The sequence below is a fragment of the Colius striatus genome, chromosome 18 (assembly GCF_028858725.1).
Source record: "Colius striatus isolate bColStr4 chromosome 18, bColStr4.1.hap1, whole genome shotgun sequence".
Classification (NCBI taxonomy): Eukaryota; Metazoa; Chordata; class Aves; order Coliiformes; family Coliidae; genus Colius; species Colius striatus.
Genome location: NC_084776.1, coordinates 9,853,715 through 9,865,955, shown reverse-complemented (window position 1 = coordinate 9,865,955; position 12,241 = coordinate 9,853,715). Strand labels below are relative to the sequence as shown.

The 12,241-nt window shown below is 51.1% G+C and overlaps 2 protein-coding genes and 1 non-coding gene across 4 annotated transcripts in view; 2 read left to right on the top strand and 1 right to left on the bottom strand.

Annotated features, from left to right (window-relative positions):
- Positions 1-4,753, top strand: part of EVPL (envoplakin) — a 31,734-nt gene extending 26,981 nt beyond the window's left edge. Inside the window, exons 22-23 of one of the 2 annotated variants that reach the window (XM_062010951.1) lie at positions 24-116; positions 919-4,753. In XM_062010951.1, the coding sequence (XP_061866935.1) occupies positions 24-116; positions 919-4,365 (3,540 nt within the window). In that variant the 3' untranslated portion in view covers positions 4,366-4,753. Of the gene's footprint in view, positions 1-23; positions 117-915 lie in introns of both variants that reach the window. The other variant, XM_062010950.1, reaches the window with a different exon arrangement.
- A 3,521-nt stretch (positions 4,754-8,274) lies between these two features.
- Positions 8,275-8,356, top strand: TRNAS-GCU (transfer RNA serine (anticodon GCU)). The gene has a single exon. It is a non-coding gene; the product is annotated as a tRNA-Ser (tRNA).
- A 1,623-nt stretch (positions 8,357-9,979) lies between these two features.
- LOC133627225 (beta-keratin-related protein-like) lies at positions 9,980-10,309 on the bottom strand. The gene has a single exon (XM_062011185.1). It carries the CDS (start codon positions 10,307-10,309, stop codon positions 9,980-9,982), a length of 330 nt encoding a protein of 109 aa, XP_061867169.1.
- Between the last annotated feature and the right edge of the window lie 1,932 nt (positions 10,310-12,241).

The window sequence follows — 12,241 nt, the reverse complement described above, 5'->3', positions numbered from 1 at the left end:
TCTCACTGCAGTTTCTTTTTCAGGAAAATGATGTAACCAAGCTCTACATGGAGCTGGCAGCAGAAAACAAACAGCAGCTCAGCCAGCTGGAGTTTGCCAAGAAGATTGTTGAGAAGGTAACAGCTAACAGCTCACAGCTCATGGCAAGACTGGGATGCTATGGAGGTTGAAATGATCTTTGCAAAACTGTTGGCAATCTGCTCAGCCTGGGATCCCTGCAGCCCTCCCTGAATGGAAACCCCTGTGAGAAGGCCACAAGAAAATACAGTTTCACTGCTACTGGTCTTAGGTCATGACATTCATCACCTCTATGGGCCCTCAGCTCTTTACTGAAGCTGTAGTTCATGCTAGGGAAAAAAGATGAGGGATCTTAAGTCTTGTTCTCAGCTAAATCTAATCAACATTCACAGGCTGAGAATTTCAGATTGCTCTGGCTGGAAATGAGTGCTCAAAACCTTCTGGAAAGATATGAAAGCAAGAGGACTCTGATGCCTTTCTAGGGCTTGATTCACCTGTAGGAACAACCTCCTGTCTGGATGACTTTCAGTGTTCTCAGGAAGGACACGAGGTTTCACTGGGGTGCTGTGTGATGCCATCACACACCAGCTCCCAGCGGGGACTGGCCATATTACCCTCCTTCAGCTGCAGATACAAGGCAGCACAATACACATTTGTGGGCTGCTGCAGCACCTCCATGACAAGAGGAAGACACACCAAGTCAGTTGCTTGAGATAGTGGGAATATGTCCTCATTTGCCATTTACAAACACCCTTACTTGGGGGATCCCTGGGAATTCAGTACCAGTTCTGTTTCCTTCCGTGCCTTGCCATGGAAAAGGCTTCTGTGCCAAATTCAGAGAGTGACTCAGTTTCCCTGGTCCCCTTTTTTAAATTAGTTTTTGTTTTTCCCTTGCAGAAGGAAGTGCATGAGGACATTGAAGCTGTGCATGAGCAAATGCAGCAATCTGAAAACAAAGCCACAGCAAGCAGGGAATCTGAGGGGTTGAAATCACAGCTGGAGAAGGAAAGGAGGAAAGTGGCCAAGATTGAAGAGGACCTGGAGGAACACAGAAACAAACTGCTGATGCTGAAGACTCAAAAGCCCATTGAAAGAGTGGAGGAAAAGGAGGTGATAGAATATTACAGAGACCCACAGGTGGAGAGCAACCTGTCTAAGATGGCACAGCAGATTGAAGAGGAGGGCAAGAAGAGGCAGAGCCTGCAAGAAGACATTGAAGTGATGAGCCGGAAGCTTGCCCAGATGGAGAGTGAGAAGAAGGTTGTTCCAGCTCAGCTCCTCACCAAAGAGATCACAAAAATTGAGAAAGATCCAAGCCTGGAGAGTCAAGCAGCCAGTCTTCGCCAGGAGATCAAACGCCTCCAGGAGGAAAGCTTGGCTGCTGCTTCTGAACTGGAGCAGCATAAGAGAGAGCTGCACATGCTAGAGCGAAAGCAGCCCAATATCCGGGAGAAAGTGGTGGTGAAGGAGCTGATCAAACTGGAGAAAAACCCAGAAATGCTGAAGTCTGTCAGGACTTTGCAGCTACAGATCGATGAGGAATCCTTCAAGAGGAAGTCTGCAGAAGAAGCGATAGTGAAAGTGAAGAACAAGATTGAGGAGGTGGAAAGACTAATTGAAATGGCAGAACCCAAAATTATTGTTAAGGAGGTGAAGCAGGTAGAGCAGGACCCAGAGTTATTGAGAGAGACTTCCAAGCTTAAAAATCTAATTGAAGAAGAGAGGAACAAGAACTTGGTGCTTACAGGTGAGCTGGGAGAGCTGCAGAGCCAGTACAGTATTGCAGAGAAACAAAAACCAAGGGTAGAGGTTAAAGAGAGAGTCAATGAGATTTTCCTGGTGGATCCTGAGACGGAGCGGCAAATTGCACACCTGAAAAGGGAGCTGCAGGAAGTCACTCTGAAAAGGACAAAGATTGACAGTCAGGTGGAAGAAGCCTTAGCAGAGCTCAATGTCCTCAGGTCTCAGAAACCAGTGGTGGAGCTTAAAGAGGTTATAGAAGAGGTGGTGAAACATGAAAAGAGCCCAGAGATTCTTAGAGAAATTGACAGGCTGAAACAACAGCTCAATGAACTGGTGAACACCAACGGCAGGACCCAAGAGCAGCTCATCAGGCTGCAGGGTGAAAGGGATGAGTGGAAGAGGGAGAGGTCCAAGGTTGAAACCAAGCTGGTCAATAAGGAAGTAATCCGATATGAGAATGACCCACTCCTCGAGAAAGAAGCTGATCGCCTCCGTCAAGAGGTGCGTAACATGTCTCAAAAGAGGAGAGCTGCAGAAGATGCAATCTATGACTTGCAGAATAAATACATGCTCCTGGAGAGGAGAAAGCCAGAGGAAAAGGTCGTTGTTCAGGAGGTGATACTGACTCAAAAGGACCCGAAGCTCCGAGATGAGCACAACAGGCTGAGCCGGAGTCTGGATGAGGAGGTGAGCAACAGGCGTCGTCTGGAACGGGACGTGCAACAGGTTCGTGCGCTGGTGGAAGAGCAAGAGAAGTTGCTCAACTTTCAGGAGGATCGAAGCAAGAGGCTTGCACTAGAGAAGGAGATGAGACAGATTACTTTGAGAATAAAGGAGCTGGAGGAGAGCCCAGCTCCGGTACAAGAAAAGATAATTATGGAAGAAGTGGTCAAGTTGGAGAAGGATCCAGTCCTTGAACAGTCTGCCAGCAACCTGCGCTTGGAGCTGGACCGTGAGAAGATGGAGGTGCTGAACTTGCAGAGGGAATGCAAGAACCTGCAGATGCAAGTTGATGTCCTGCAGAAAACAAAATCCCAGGAGAAGACCATCTACAAGGAGGTGATTCGAGTGGAGAAAGACAGAGCGTTGGAGAGCGAACGTGCACGCATCTGGGAGCTGCTGAACAGGGAGAGAGGAGCCAAGCAAAGGGCAGAAGAGGAGGTACGGCGGCTCAGGGAGAAGATTGAACGCGCTGAAGGCATGAAGAGGACATGGGCTCGCGAAGAGACGGAGCTGCAGAAAGCCAGGAACCTGGCCATCCAGGAGAGAGCCAACTTGGAGAGTGAACTGCGGGAGCTGGAGAGGCAGAAGCAGCAGAAAGTCCTCTTCCTTCGGGAGGAGTCCAAACTGCTCAACCAACGCACTGAGAATGACAGGCAGAAGAAGAAGCAGCTGGAACAGGAATTTTCCCTCCTGGAGGCAGACATCCTTAGGGAGAAGGACCAGATCTACAACAAAGAGAGGTTGATTCGAGAACTCCGGTCAAGGGTCAACCGGGAAGAAATCAATCATGAGACCCAGATGAGAGAGACTAACCTCTCCACCAAGATCTCTATCTTGGACCCTGAGACAGGGAAGGATATGTCCCCTTATGAGGCCTACAAGAGAGGTATCATAGACAGATGCCAGTACATCCAGCTGCAAGAACTGGAGTGTGACTGGGAGGAGGTCACCACCCTGGGCCCAAATGGGGAAATGTCAGTTCTCCTTGACAAGAAAAGCGGGAAGCAATACTCAATCGATGATGCACTGAGGCTGAGGAGGATCACGAAGGAGGAGTACCAGCTGTACCGGGATGGCAAAATTCCCATCTCCGAATTCGCCTTGCTGGTGGCTGGGGAATCCAAGCCTCCCTCATCCCTCTCTATTGGCTCCATCATCTCTAAATCCCCACTCTCATCACCCACCACTCCCCAAACCCAAAGTTTCTTCCCCCCAGCCTCGCAGAAGGGTTTCTGTGATGACACGTCACCCATTGCTGGGGTGTACGACAGCACCACCAACACCAAGTACAACATCAAGACTGCTGTTGCAAAGAAGCTGCTTGATCCCATGACGGCTCAGAAGCTGCTGGAAGCCCAGGCTGCCACGGGAGGCATCATAGACCTCATTTCTCGAGACCGGTTCTCAGTCCATAAGGCAATTGAGAGGGGACTGATTGACAGAACCTACATGCAGAGGCTGCTCAATGCCCAGAAAGCTTTCACAGGGATTGAGGACCCGGTGACCAAGCGAAGACTGTCTGTGGGGGAAGCGGTTCAGAAGGGATGGATGACCAAGGACAGTGCTTTCCCCTACTTGGAGGTCCAGCATCTAACCGGAGGGCTCATTGATCCCAAGAAAACTGGTCGCATCCCCGTGCTGGAAGCTGCCCAGACAGGGATGATAACAAGTGATCTGGCCACCAGGCTGCAGGATGAGTCCAACTATGAGAAAGATCTCATTGATCCTGTCACTAAAGAGAAGATAAATTACAAGGAGGCCATGGCCCTCTGCCAGAAGGATTCTCTGAGCAGCCTGCTGCTGCTCCCCGCTGTGTCGGAGGGCAGTCAGCGCTACCACCCCACCAGCCGTTCCCCCAAGCTCTCACGATTCAGGCATTGAATGGACCCAGACATTTACTGCACCTGGTTCCTTCAGGAGTTCATCCCTTCAAAGCAACTCTCCCCATGAAGGCAGCAGCCATCACCAGAACTGAGCATCTAGCATTTAGGGCTGCATTCTCTTCTGTCTTAGCTATCTGCTTTGCAACACAGCTTGGCCGTGCAAAGAAGAAAGTGTGACTGTGGGTGTGTGAGAGCCTGACACAGGGGTGTCCATGCCATCCCCTGGCTGCTGCTGTGACAGCAAAGTGTGGAGGGGCGGGGTGTGATTGCAAGAACTCCACTGGCAGTAGGTTAAAGATGGTTATGCCCAGAAAGATGGGAGAGACCAAAGTGTTTTCCCGTCAGGTCATTCTTCTGCATGCAATAATAAACATAGAAGATATGTCTCTGGCTGTGTTGTCTCTGCAGGCTGAGGCTCCAAAGTGGCTGAAAGTGTGACTAGTCCTTCCCCCATGCAATCCTATGCCCTGCAGCCCAATCTACAAAGGGTTTACAGGCTCTTGCTCCCTCTGATCTCAGAGCACTGAACCCCCTAAATTTCTTTCTGTGTGTGAGTCCATGTTTTAAAAGATTTTGTTATATTTGTCTTTAAAACTGAAACCCAATGAGACTTTTCTCACTGATCATTTGGACACCTTGGAAAGAGGGATTTGGTCACCAAAGGGTGCAGTTCTATGTTATATTTGATCTGATTTTAGTACAGGCATGTACAGAAGGGGGCAGCTCCCTGTCCTCTCCAGCTGCTTGTCTGGTGCCTGTCTGGCTGCAGACTTGTGACAGTGTTGGCTTCACAATGGCTTGGGTCACTGCACTGAGCTGCTGGCAAAATCAAAACTCTTAGGAAGCAGATGATTTGGGGGGCTTGCCTTGTATTTGTATAGAGGCAGATGTGTTACAAGGGAAGGGGTGACTTTCAGTAGCAGACTGGTGATGTTTGCAGTCACTGGTGATGTGGAACTGCTTTCTACAGCCCTTGGCTACGGGATTCATCCAGCTGTACTGAAAAATCTAAATTCTTTAGGTGAGCTTTCAGTCCTTTTTGTAACTTTCACTGCTCAGCCCTTTCTGAAAAAACCTTATCTCCCAAGTGTTCTGCTTTAGTATCTGCCTCCTTGTGCACATTCCCTGGCTTTGTAGCATGAGAAAAATGACTTTCTACTGACACAAGCTGCTCTTTCTCCTCTCCTGGGGACTCTTTTAGCTGATGCTATTGCGAATTCCAACACACCCAGAATAATCTATCCAGGTAGATGTTTTCCCCCCTCTCTCCTTCTCCCATCAGAGTAGCAGTATAGCCCAGGCTCTGTCCCATGCTCTGCAAAGTCTGTTTAGCATCAGCCCTAGGGCTGGGGTCCATGGTCATCTCAGCTGCCATGATCACTACATGGCAAAAACTGTTGCACACACTCTAGAGCCTGTTCCCAGCTTGTTTCCTCTCAGAACACTGCTGGTACATGGGGCACTGCATCCCTTTCCTGGCTGGTCTGAACCAGCAGTAAGGGCTGGTGATGGACCAGAGGACACATTAGGAGAGAAACTCTGGCCTGACTTCCAGTCACATCAAGCCTCAAAGCCTTCAGAGCAGAGCCAGGTGAGGATCACATCCCAATGCACCCAAGGAGCCCTGCACCTGCCAGCACTCCTCAGGTCCCAGCTCTTCAAAGCTACTGTGAGCAGCCTTGCTGTGCTTTGGCTTTGCTTCCCTCTGCTGTCTGAAATCATAGAATCATTTGGTTGGAAAAGACCCTTCCCCTCACCCTGCCAAACCCATCACTAACCCATGGACTCAGCACCTCAGCTATATGTCTTTGCAATAGCTCCAGGGCTGGGGGCTCCCCCACCTCCCTGGGCAGCCTGGCACAGGGGCTGACAACCCTCTCGGGGGGGAAAAGTTCTTCCTCAACTCCAATCTCAGTCTCCCCTGGTGCAGCTTGAGGCTGCTTCCTCTTGTCCTATCAGTTGTTACTTGGGAGAAGTAACAAGGAACAAATGTCTGTTTTGATCTAGTTCCTGCCCTATTTTGTAATTCTTGTCTGTTGGACACTTTCTCAATTTTAGATTTTAATTTATGTTCTCTATTGAGTTTTTTGCCCCTATTTTAATATTTTTCCTCCTTTAATACCTTGTTTTTTCCCCTCATGTCTCACACAGTTTCAGTTGTAGACTGTAGCTGTTGCAATACAAGGTTTGGTTATTTCCAGTCAGAGTTGCTTTCTCCCTTCAGTGCATTGCATGCTGTACACCAAAGGCAGATGAGAGACCTCCCAGCTGTATCTCTGGCTGCCTTGATGCCTTGTGGTGGGTGCAGCTCCACTTTCCCAGGTGTTGGTGATAAGTGGTGGGTGTCACCTGGGGTCCATAACCCACAGCCTCTTCTCAGGGCTGCTCTGGAGTCAGAGCTGTATGTTTTTTTTTCAGTTGATGACTCCTTTGGAGCTGCCTGGGGTGTTGAGGCAGAAGTGTTTTGACCTTGAGAGAAGTGGAGGTGTAAGTCAGAGGTAAGAGCTTCTAGACAGCTGAAGGTTAAGCAGAATATCTAGTACAAAGGACACAGCTGTATGCAGCTTGATGGGCTTTTTCATTCAGGTTAGCAATTGTGTATTGAGTGTTCAGAGGTGGCAAGATGGTTTTACAGTATGTAAGGGGTTCCTTTTTATTCCAGTTGCATTGCATTTTCCTGGAATTCCTGACTGAAGATGGAACCTTGTGTTTCTTACCAATTTAGCTGTGGAATTTCCATTATCCTCTCCTTGAATGGAGAAGGATAATCTAGATAATCTGGATAATCTAGAAGGATTGGGGTGTGCATCTTGTGTGCATTTATCTGTGGAGTTCTCACATTCCTCAAACAAGTGGCCAGGCCATAAGACAAAGTGTCTATCAGGGTCTGGGACAGCCCATGGCCTTTCCCAATTGCCCACAGAGTCTGGGTGGAAGCAGAGGTGGGCTGGAGGCAGTCCTGAATCTGTCAGTTCTCCCCATTCACATGTCTATGCCATTCCATGGATCTGCCATTCTCTCCATGGGTTGGGCTGAGGCTGCAGAAACTCCTTGGAGGCACCAGGAGGAGCAAGAGGTCCTGGTCCCAACTCCCAAGGCTGTACACTTCTCCCCTTGTGCCAGGCAGGAATGAATCAGGTGGAGGAGAAGGAGAGGCTCCCAAAGTTCTGTGCTGTTGATGTTCATCCCGTGGTCCACAATCTCATACACATCATTGTTACCTACTGAGAGCACCAGCCCTCGTCTCTGCACTGTTTCCCCCAGCTCAAGACCTGACCCTCAAGACATAGAGAGGTCTGGGCTCAGGGAACCATTGCAGTGGCTTTAACTCTCTGCCAGTACTGAAGACCTGTCAGGTGAAAAAGTAGCGTGCAGTGGGACTGGTGCCCCTCAGCTCTCTCTTCCTTCCTGACTGTTTACTGTGCTGGGAGAGAAGCAGCGTATGATGAGAGCCTGGGTGACCACCTGAGGGAACAGTTTCATGATGCCACAGCCAAAGCAGTGGCAAATGCTCAGTCCTAGTGAAAGTCCAGCATTCAGGTGTGAGGCTGGTGGTGTCACTTCAGAATGGGAGAGGAATGTGAATGGTGACAAATTAATCTCTAAGTTGGGCTCAAGTCTTTTGGAGGTGCTGAGATATTCCAGTCACTCTCCATGTTCCTTGCTGTGAGGGAGTGTGAGGCTCAGCTGTTTCTTTTTTGACATATTTGCTAAGACTTGTTTCCCACAGGGCCCGCAGCCAAGCACAACTGTTCGGAGAGTAAACCGGTGTCAAAAGGCAAAACTGGGAGGCTGGCTCCTTGTTACGTGTGTCAAACAGCAGCAATTGCTGCAGGCAGCAGCAGCAGCTACAGTTGCAGGAGCAGCAGTAGCACAAGAAGGAGGAGCAGGTGGAGCTGCAGCAGGTGACGAGGTGGCCGAGTGGTGAAGGCGATGGACTGCTAATCCATTGTGCTCTGCACGCGTGGGTTCGAATCCCATCCTCGTCGGGCAGCACTACAAGGCTCTGAGCTCCTCAGCCTCAGCTGTGCCTGAGCCCTAGGAAGCCCTTGTTTTGACAGGATGCAACCAACCAGGATGGTTGCAAGAGCCACGGCACTCACAGGACTCCTGGTCAGCAAAGCCCCTGGCAACAGGATGCAGGGAAACATCCTGCACCTGGCTTCCAAACAGCTGCAGCACAGCCAGGTGACTGGGAGTAGCAAGCAGGGATTTGCACAGGACAAGTCATGACAAACCACGCTGCTGCCCTTCTGCAGTGTGGTGACAAGCTCGGTAGTGAAGAGTGGAGCACTGGATGTTGTTGCCCTTGCCTTCAGCAAGGCTCAACCAGCCACAGCAACAAACCCCAAACTACTCCTAAACCTCTTTCATTCACACAACACTTTTGTAAGATTTTGGCTTTTAATAGAAGACATTAATGGAAGTTCACAGAATCTCAGAGTCATTTTGGGCTGGAAGGGGCCTCCTGAGATGATGTTTTTATTGCAATCCAGCTGCTCCAGCAGGATTAGCTTGAGCTGGTTGCACACACAGACGTATGAGAGCCTCTCAGCAGAGAAAATAGGAATAGAACTTGAGAAGAAGACCGGAGAGGCTGCACTGATCAGCAGCAGGGCCTGACCAAACAAGCACCCTGGACAGCAACCAGGAGTGACAGCCGTGTTCTACCATCTTCCCTTTACTTTCCTCGACTTTCTTCCCCCCAGAACCAACTGGAACATTCTGTTTTGCCACCTCTGGATCCTCTCCAAAACATTCTATACTGAATCTCGTCCAGTTCTCTGATGAGAGCTCTTCCCCTGCTCTTACCACCATATTCTAACACTTAAAGGCCATTGGAAAGAGAAGAGAGACTCCCTCTTCACAAAGAGCCCAAAGGTAGAGGACGGGGAGTAAGCAGGATGGGCTTGACATTAATAACGACATTTTTGAAAGTGAGAAAAATGGAACACCCTTCCCAGAGACGGGGTAGGAACTGCATGGCTAGAGGTTTTCAGGATGCACATGCAGAGAGTGGTAGGTAATGGCATGAAGGATGCATTTCATGTTAAAGCCTGGAAAAGATGAGCTTTTGAGGTCTGGATCAATGGGGGTGGTTCTACGATTCCAGGTCTCTTTGGGCTTCCTATCAGCAATGGCATTGTTTTCCAGCTTCTGAGGTGTGACAATGATGAATGGGGCTGATTCCACAGGAGCTCTCACCCCGGATGGACCTTCTCTCAACTGCCATGTTATGTGAGGGTCAAAAGAGGAGGAGACTGTGAAACCCAGGAACTGCAGAGAAACCCCAGATTTTGCCAAGGGAAGAACTCTTTTACCTTCACGGCTGGTGGGGATTGGAGAGGAGGAGAAAATGAAACACAACTGCCTTGCACAGATGATGCTCAATATCTTTAATGAAAAAATGAAGAAAAAAGAAGGTAAAATGACAAAGGGTGGGAGCAGAGCAAGAGGGGCACAGAGAGAGGCTTCGTTGGGAGGAGGCAGAAGGGCAGCACAGGCCCCTTGCTACGGCAGAGGAGGGGGCAGCTGGGCTGTGCTGCAGACCATGGCCACGCTCTCAGGGCCGGCTGCAGGGCGCTGGGCCACGGGCAGCCCATCGTTGGGCTTCAGTACCAGAGATTGCCCCGACCCACAGCCCCGCAGAGCCCCCGGCCCAGCCCGGACCAGCCAGAGCCCCCCAGCCCCAGGGAGCCTCCGGAAGCGATGGGCACACTGGCAGCGCTGAGAGAGCTGCCCACGGCAGCCGAGGCGCTGGATCCCACGTTGGTGCTCTGAGGGAAGGAGCTGAGGATGGGGCCCGGCAGCGTCACCAGCACGGGCGGGGGCTGGATGGTAACGCTGGAGTCGGCACAGCGCAGGACACACGGCTCGTTGCAGCTGTTGGCGAGCGGGGCTGGGCCGCAGGCAGCCGGCGCGCACGGGCTGTAGCACGACATGTCTGGCGCAGGGAGGCGGCCCTGCAGCAACGGGAGGGAGCAGAGGGCATCAGCTGTGGGGCCCTGTCACACCCCCAGTTTGGATCCTCTGACAGCAGACACAACTCCCTGCTAAGTTCCCTGCCGTGCCAAGAGACACCAAGGCCGGCTGCTGCACTAGTCATGGGGGAGGAAGCACCCAGCAAGTGCTTAGATGGGACGGGCCGTATGGCCTCAGCCTTCAGCAGACACCCTGCTACAAAAGAGCCCCACCTGACTCCCTCTCCAAAGGGAACAAAGCCTTCCCTCTTCCCTCACCAGCTCACCTCCCAAAGAGGGATGCAGAATGTATTTTCAGGCTGGACAGTCTATCAGAAGGAGCCCAAGCAGAAGGGAAGCAGAAATTTCCCTGAGAGAAATCCTCCCAGCAGCGAGAGGAGGAGGGAGCTCAAGCTTACCGAGTTCACCGTGGAGAGCAAGGGAAGAGACGTGGATGGAAGGCAATGGAGTGGCACAGGCTTTTTATATGGCGAGCCAACGCCTCAGGACACCTGGAACACACCTTCTTTGTGAAGCATGTTGACAAACAGCAATTTGAGGGTTGCAGGGCATGGCCAAGAGGTGAAGCACTTGTCTCTTTCATCTGGAAGCTCTGGCTCGCATTTCCCTGTTGGGTGGGAGCACCGTGATGCATCGGATGTCGGCTCCTCAAAGCAACGGCTGTTTGCGGTCCCACGGCACTTCACCCAAAAGGGTTCCAGTAGCTGCAGGCCCTGTGTGTGAGCTGTGCCCATATGTGCTGGGGAATGGGACTGCCCCTCTCAGTCAGCCCTGTAGCTGGGGCACTCCTGATGAAGGCCATGCTCGTGAGTGTCTTGGTGAAGGGCTGAGGCTGCCCCTGAGAAACACAGGGAACCGCAGGGCCACTGAAGGTTCAAAGCCAAACAGCCAAGGCCTGGCGGGATGCTGGACTGGCGGAGGAGCTGAGGAAGGAGGGGACTCTGATTCCCAGAGATGGGTGGAAGGGGAAGGCCAAAAAACAACCCTCTGTGAAACAATGATAATCATCACTGTGAAGCACCATTCCTAGAAGTGGCCACATAGCACCGGGGTGGCCTCAAAACCAAGGAAGAGAGGGAAAGGGAAGACTAAAAAAGGTCTTGTTCCATGGAAATCTGTTAACGCTCATTTTCTGAGTTCTCTTTCTCAAAGTGGATACTCAAAGGGTGCAAGTTGATAGGGACAGCAGAGCGGAAGGAGCAGCAGGCCTGTAGTCAACTCATCTCCTTACCCACTGCAGCCTTTGGCCTTTGCTGATGCAACTGTGCTCAAGTTGCTCTGTGCTCCAGGAACATCCAGCAGTGGGATCGTCCGGGCACGTCCGTGCTGTGCTCCTTTGGCTGCTGTTTCACCCAGGAGCACGACAGGATTGCAAGGAGTCAGCAAGTGGTTGGGCAAGATGCAAACCACCATGACAGCAGTGCACAAAAAGCTGCAGTTCTGCAGGAATGCGGACACGAGGTTGTGCCAAGGATCCTGAGCACAGCTGAATCCATTTCCCACACAGCCCCTGTGCCAGAACATGGATGATTCTCACTGAGGTGAGGCTGAGGTCTGTCCTTGTGCCTCAGCACTTTCTGGTGACTCACAGGTGACTCTGTGGTGGTCTGAGTGTTGGTTGTGAAGACTGCACCAAAGCAAACAGATCCACTGAGTAATGACAGACCTTCATCTGTGAGTCAGCAGGTTCCTTTATCCCCCACCAGGCCCCTCTCCAGAGCCCTTGCATCTCCTCAGGAGAGTCATAAATAAAATCTTGGCATGCCAAGCAAGCATGGTGTTTTGTGGTTCCCAGACTGAAGGAAACATGGCCTGAATTTGCCACAATGCTTCACCAGCATCTGCAACAAGGCCTCAAAGAAGCCCTGGTCTGGGGAAGAAACATAATTGCTA

Excerpts from the sequence above, each read along its gene's own strand:
- LOC133627225 (XM_062011185.1), bottom strand. The coding sequence starts at position 10,309 with ATGTCGTGCTACAGCCCGTGCGCGCCGGCTGCCTGCGGCCCAGCCCCG.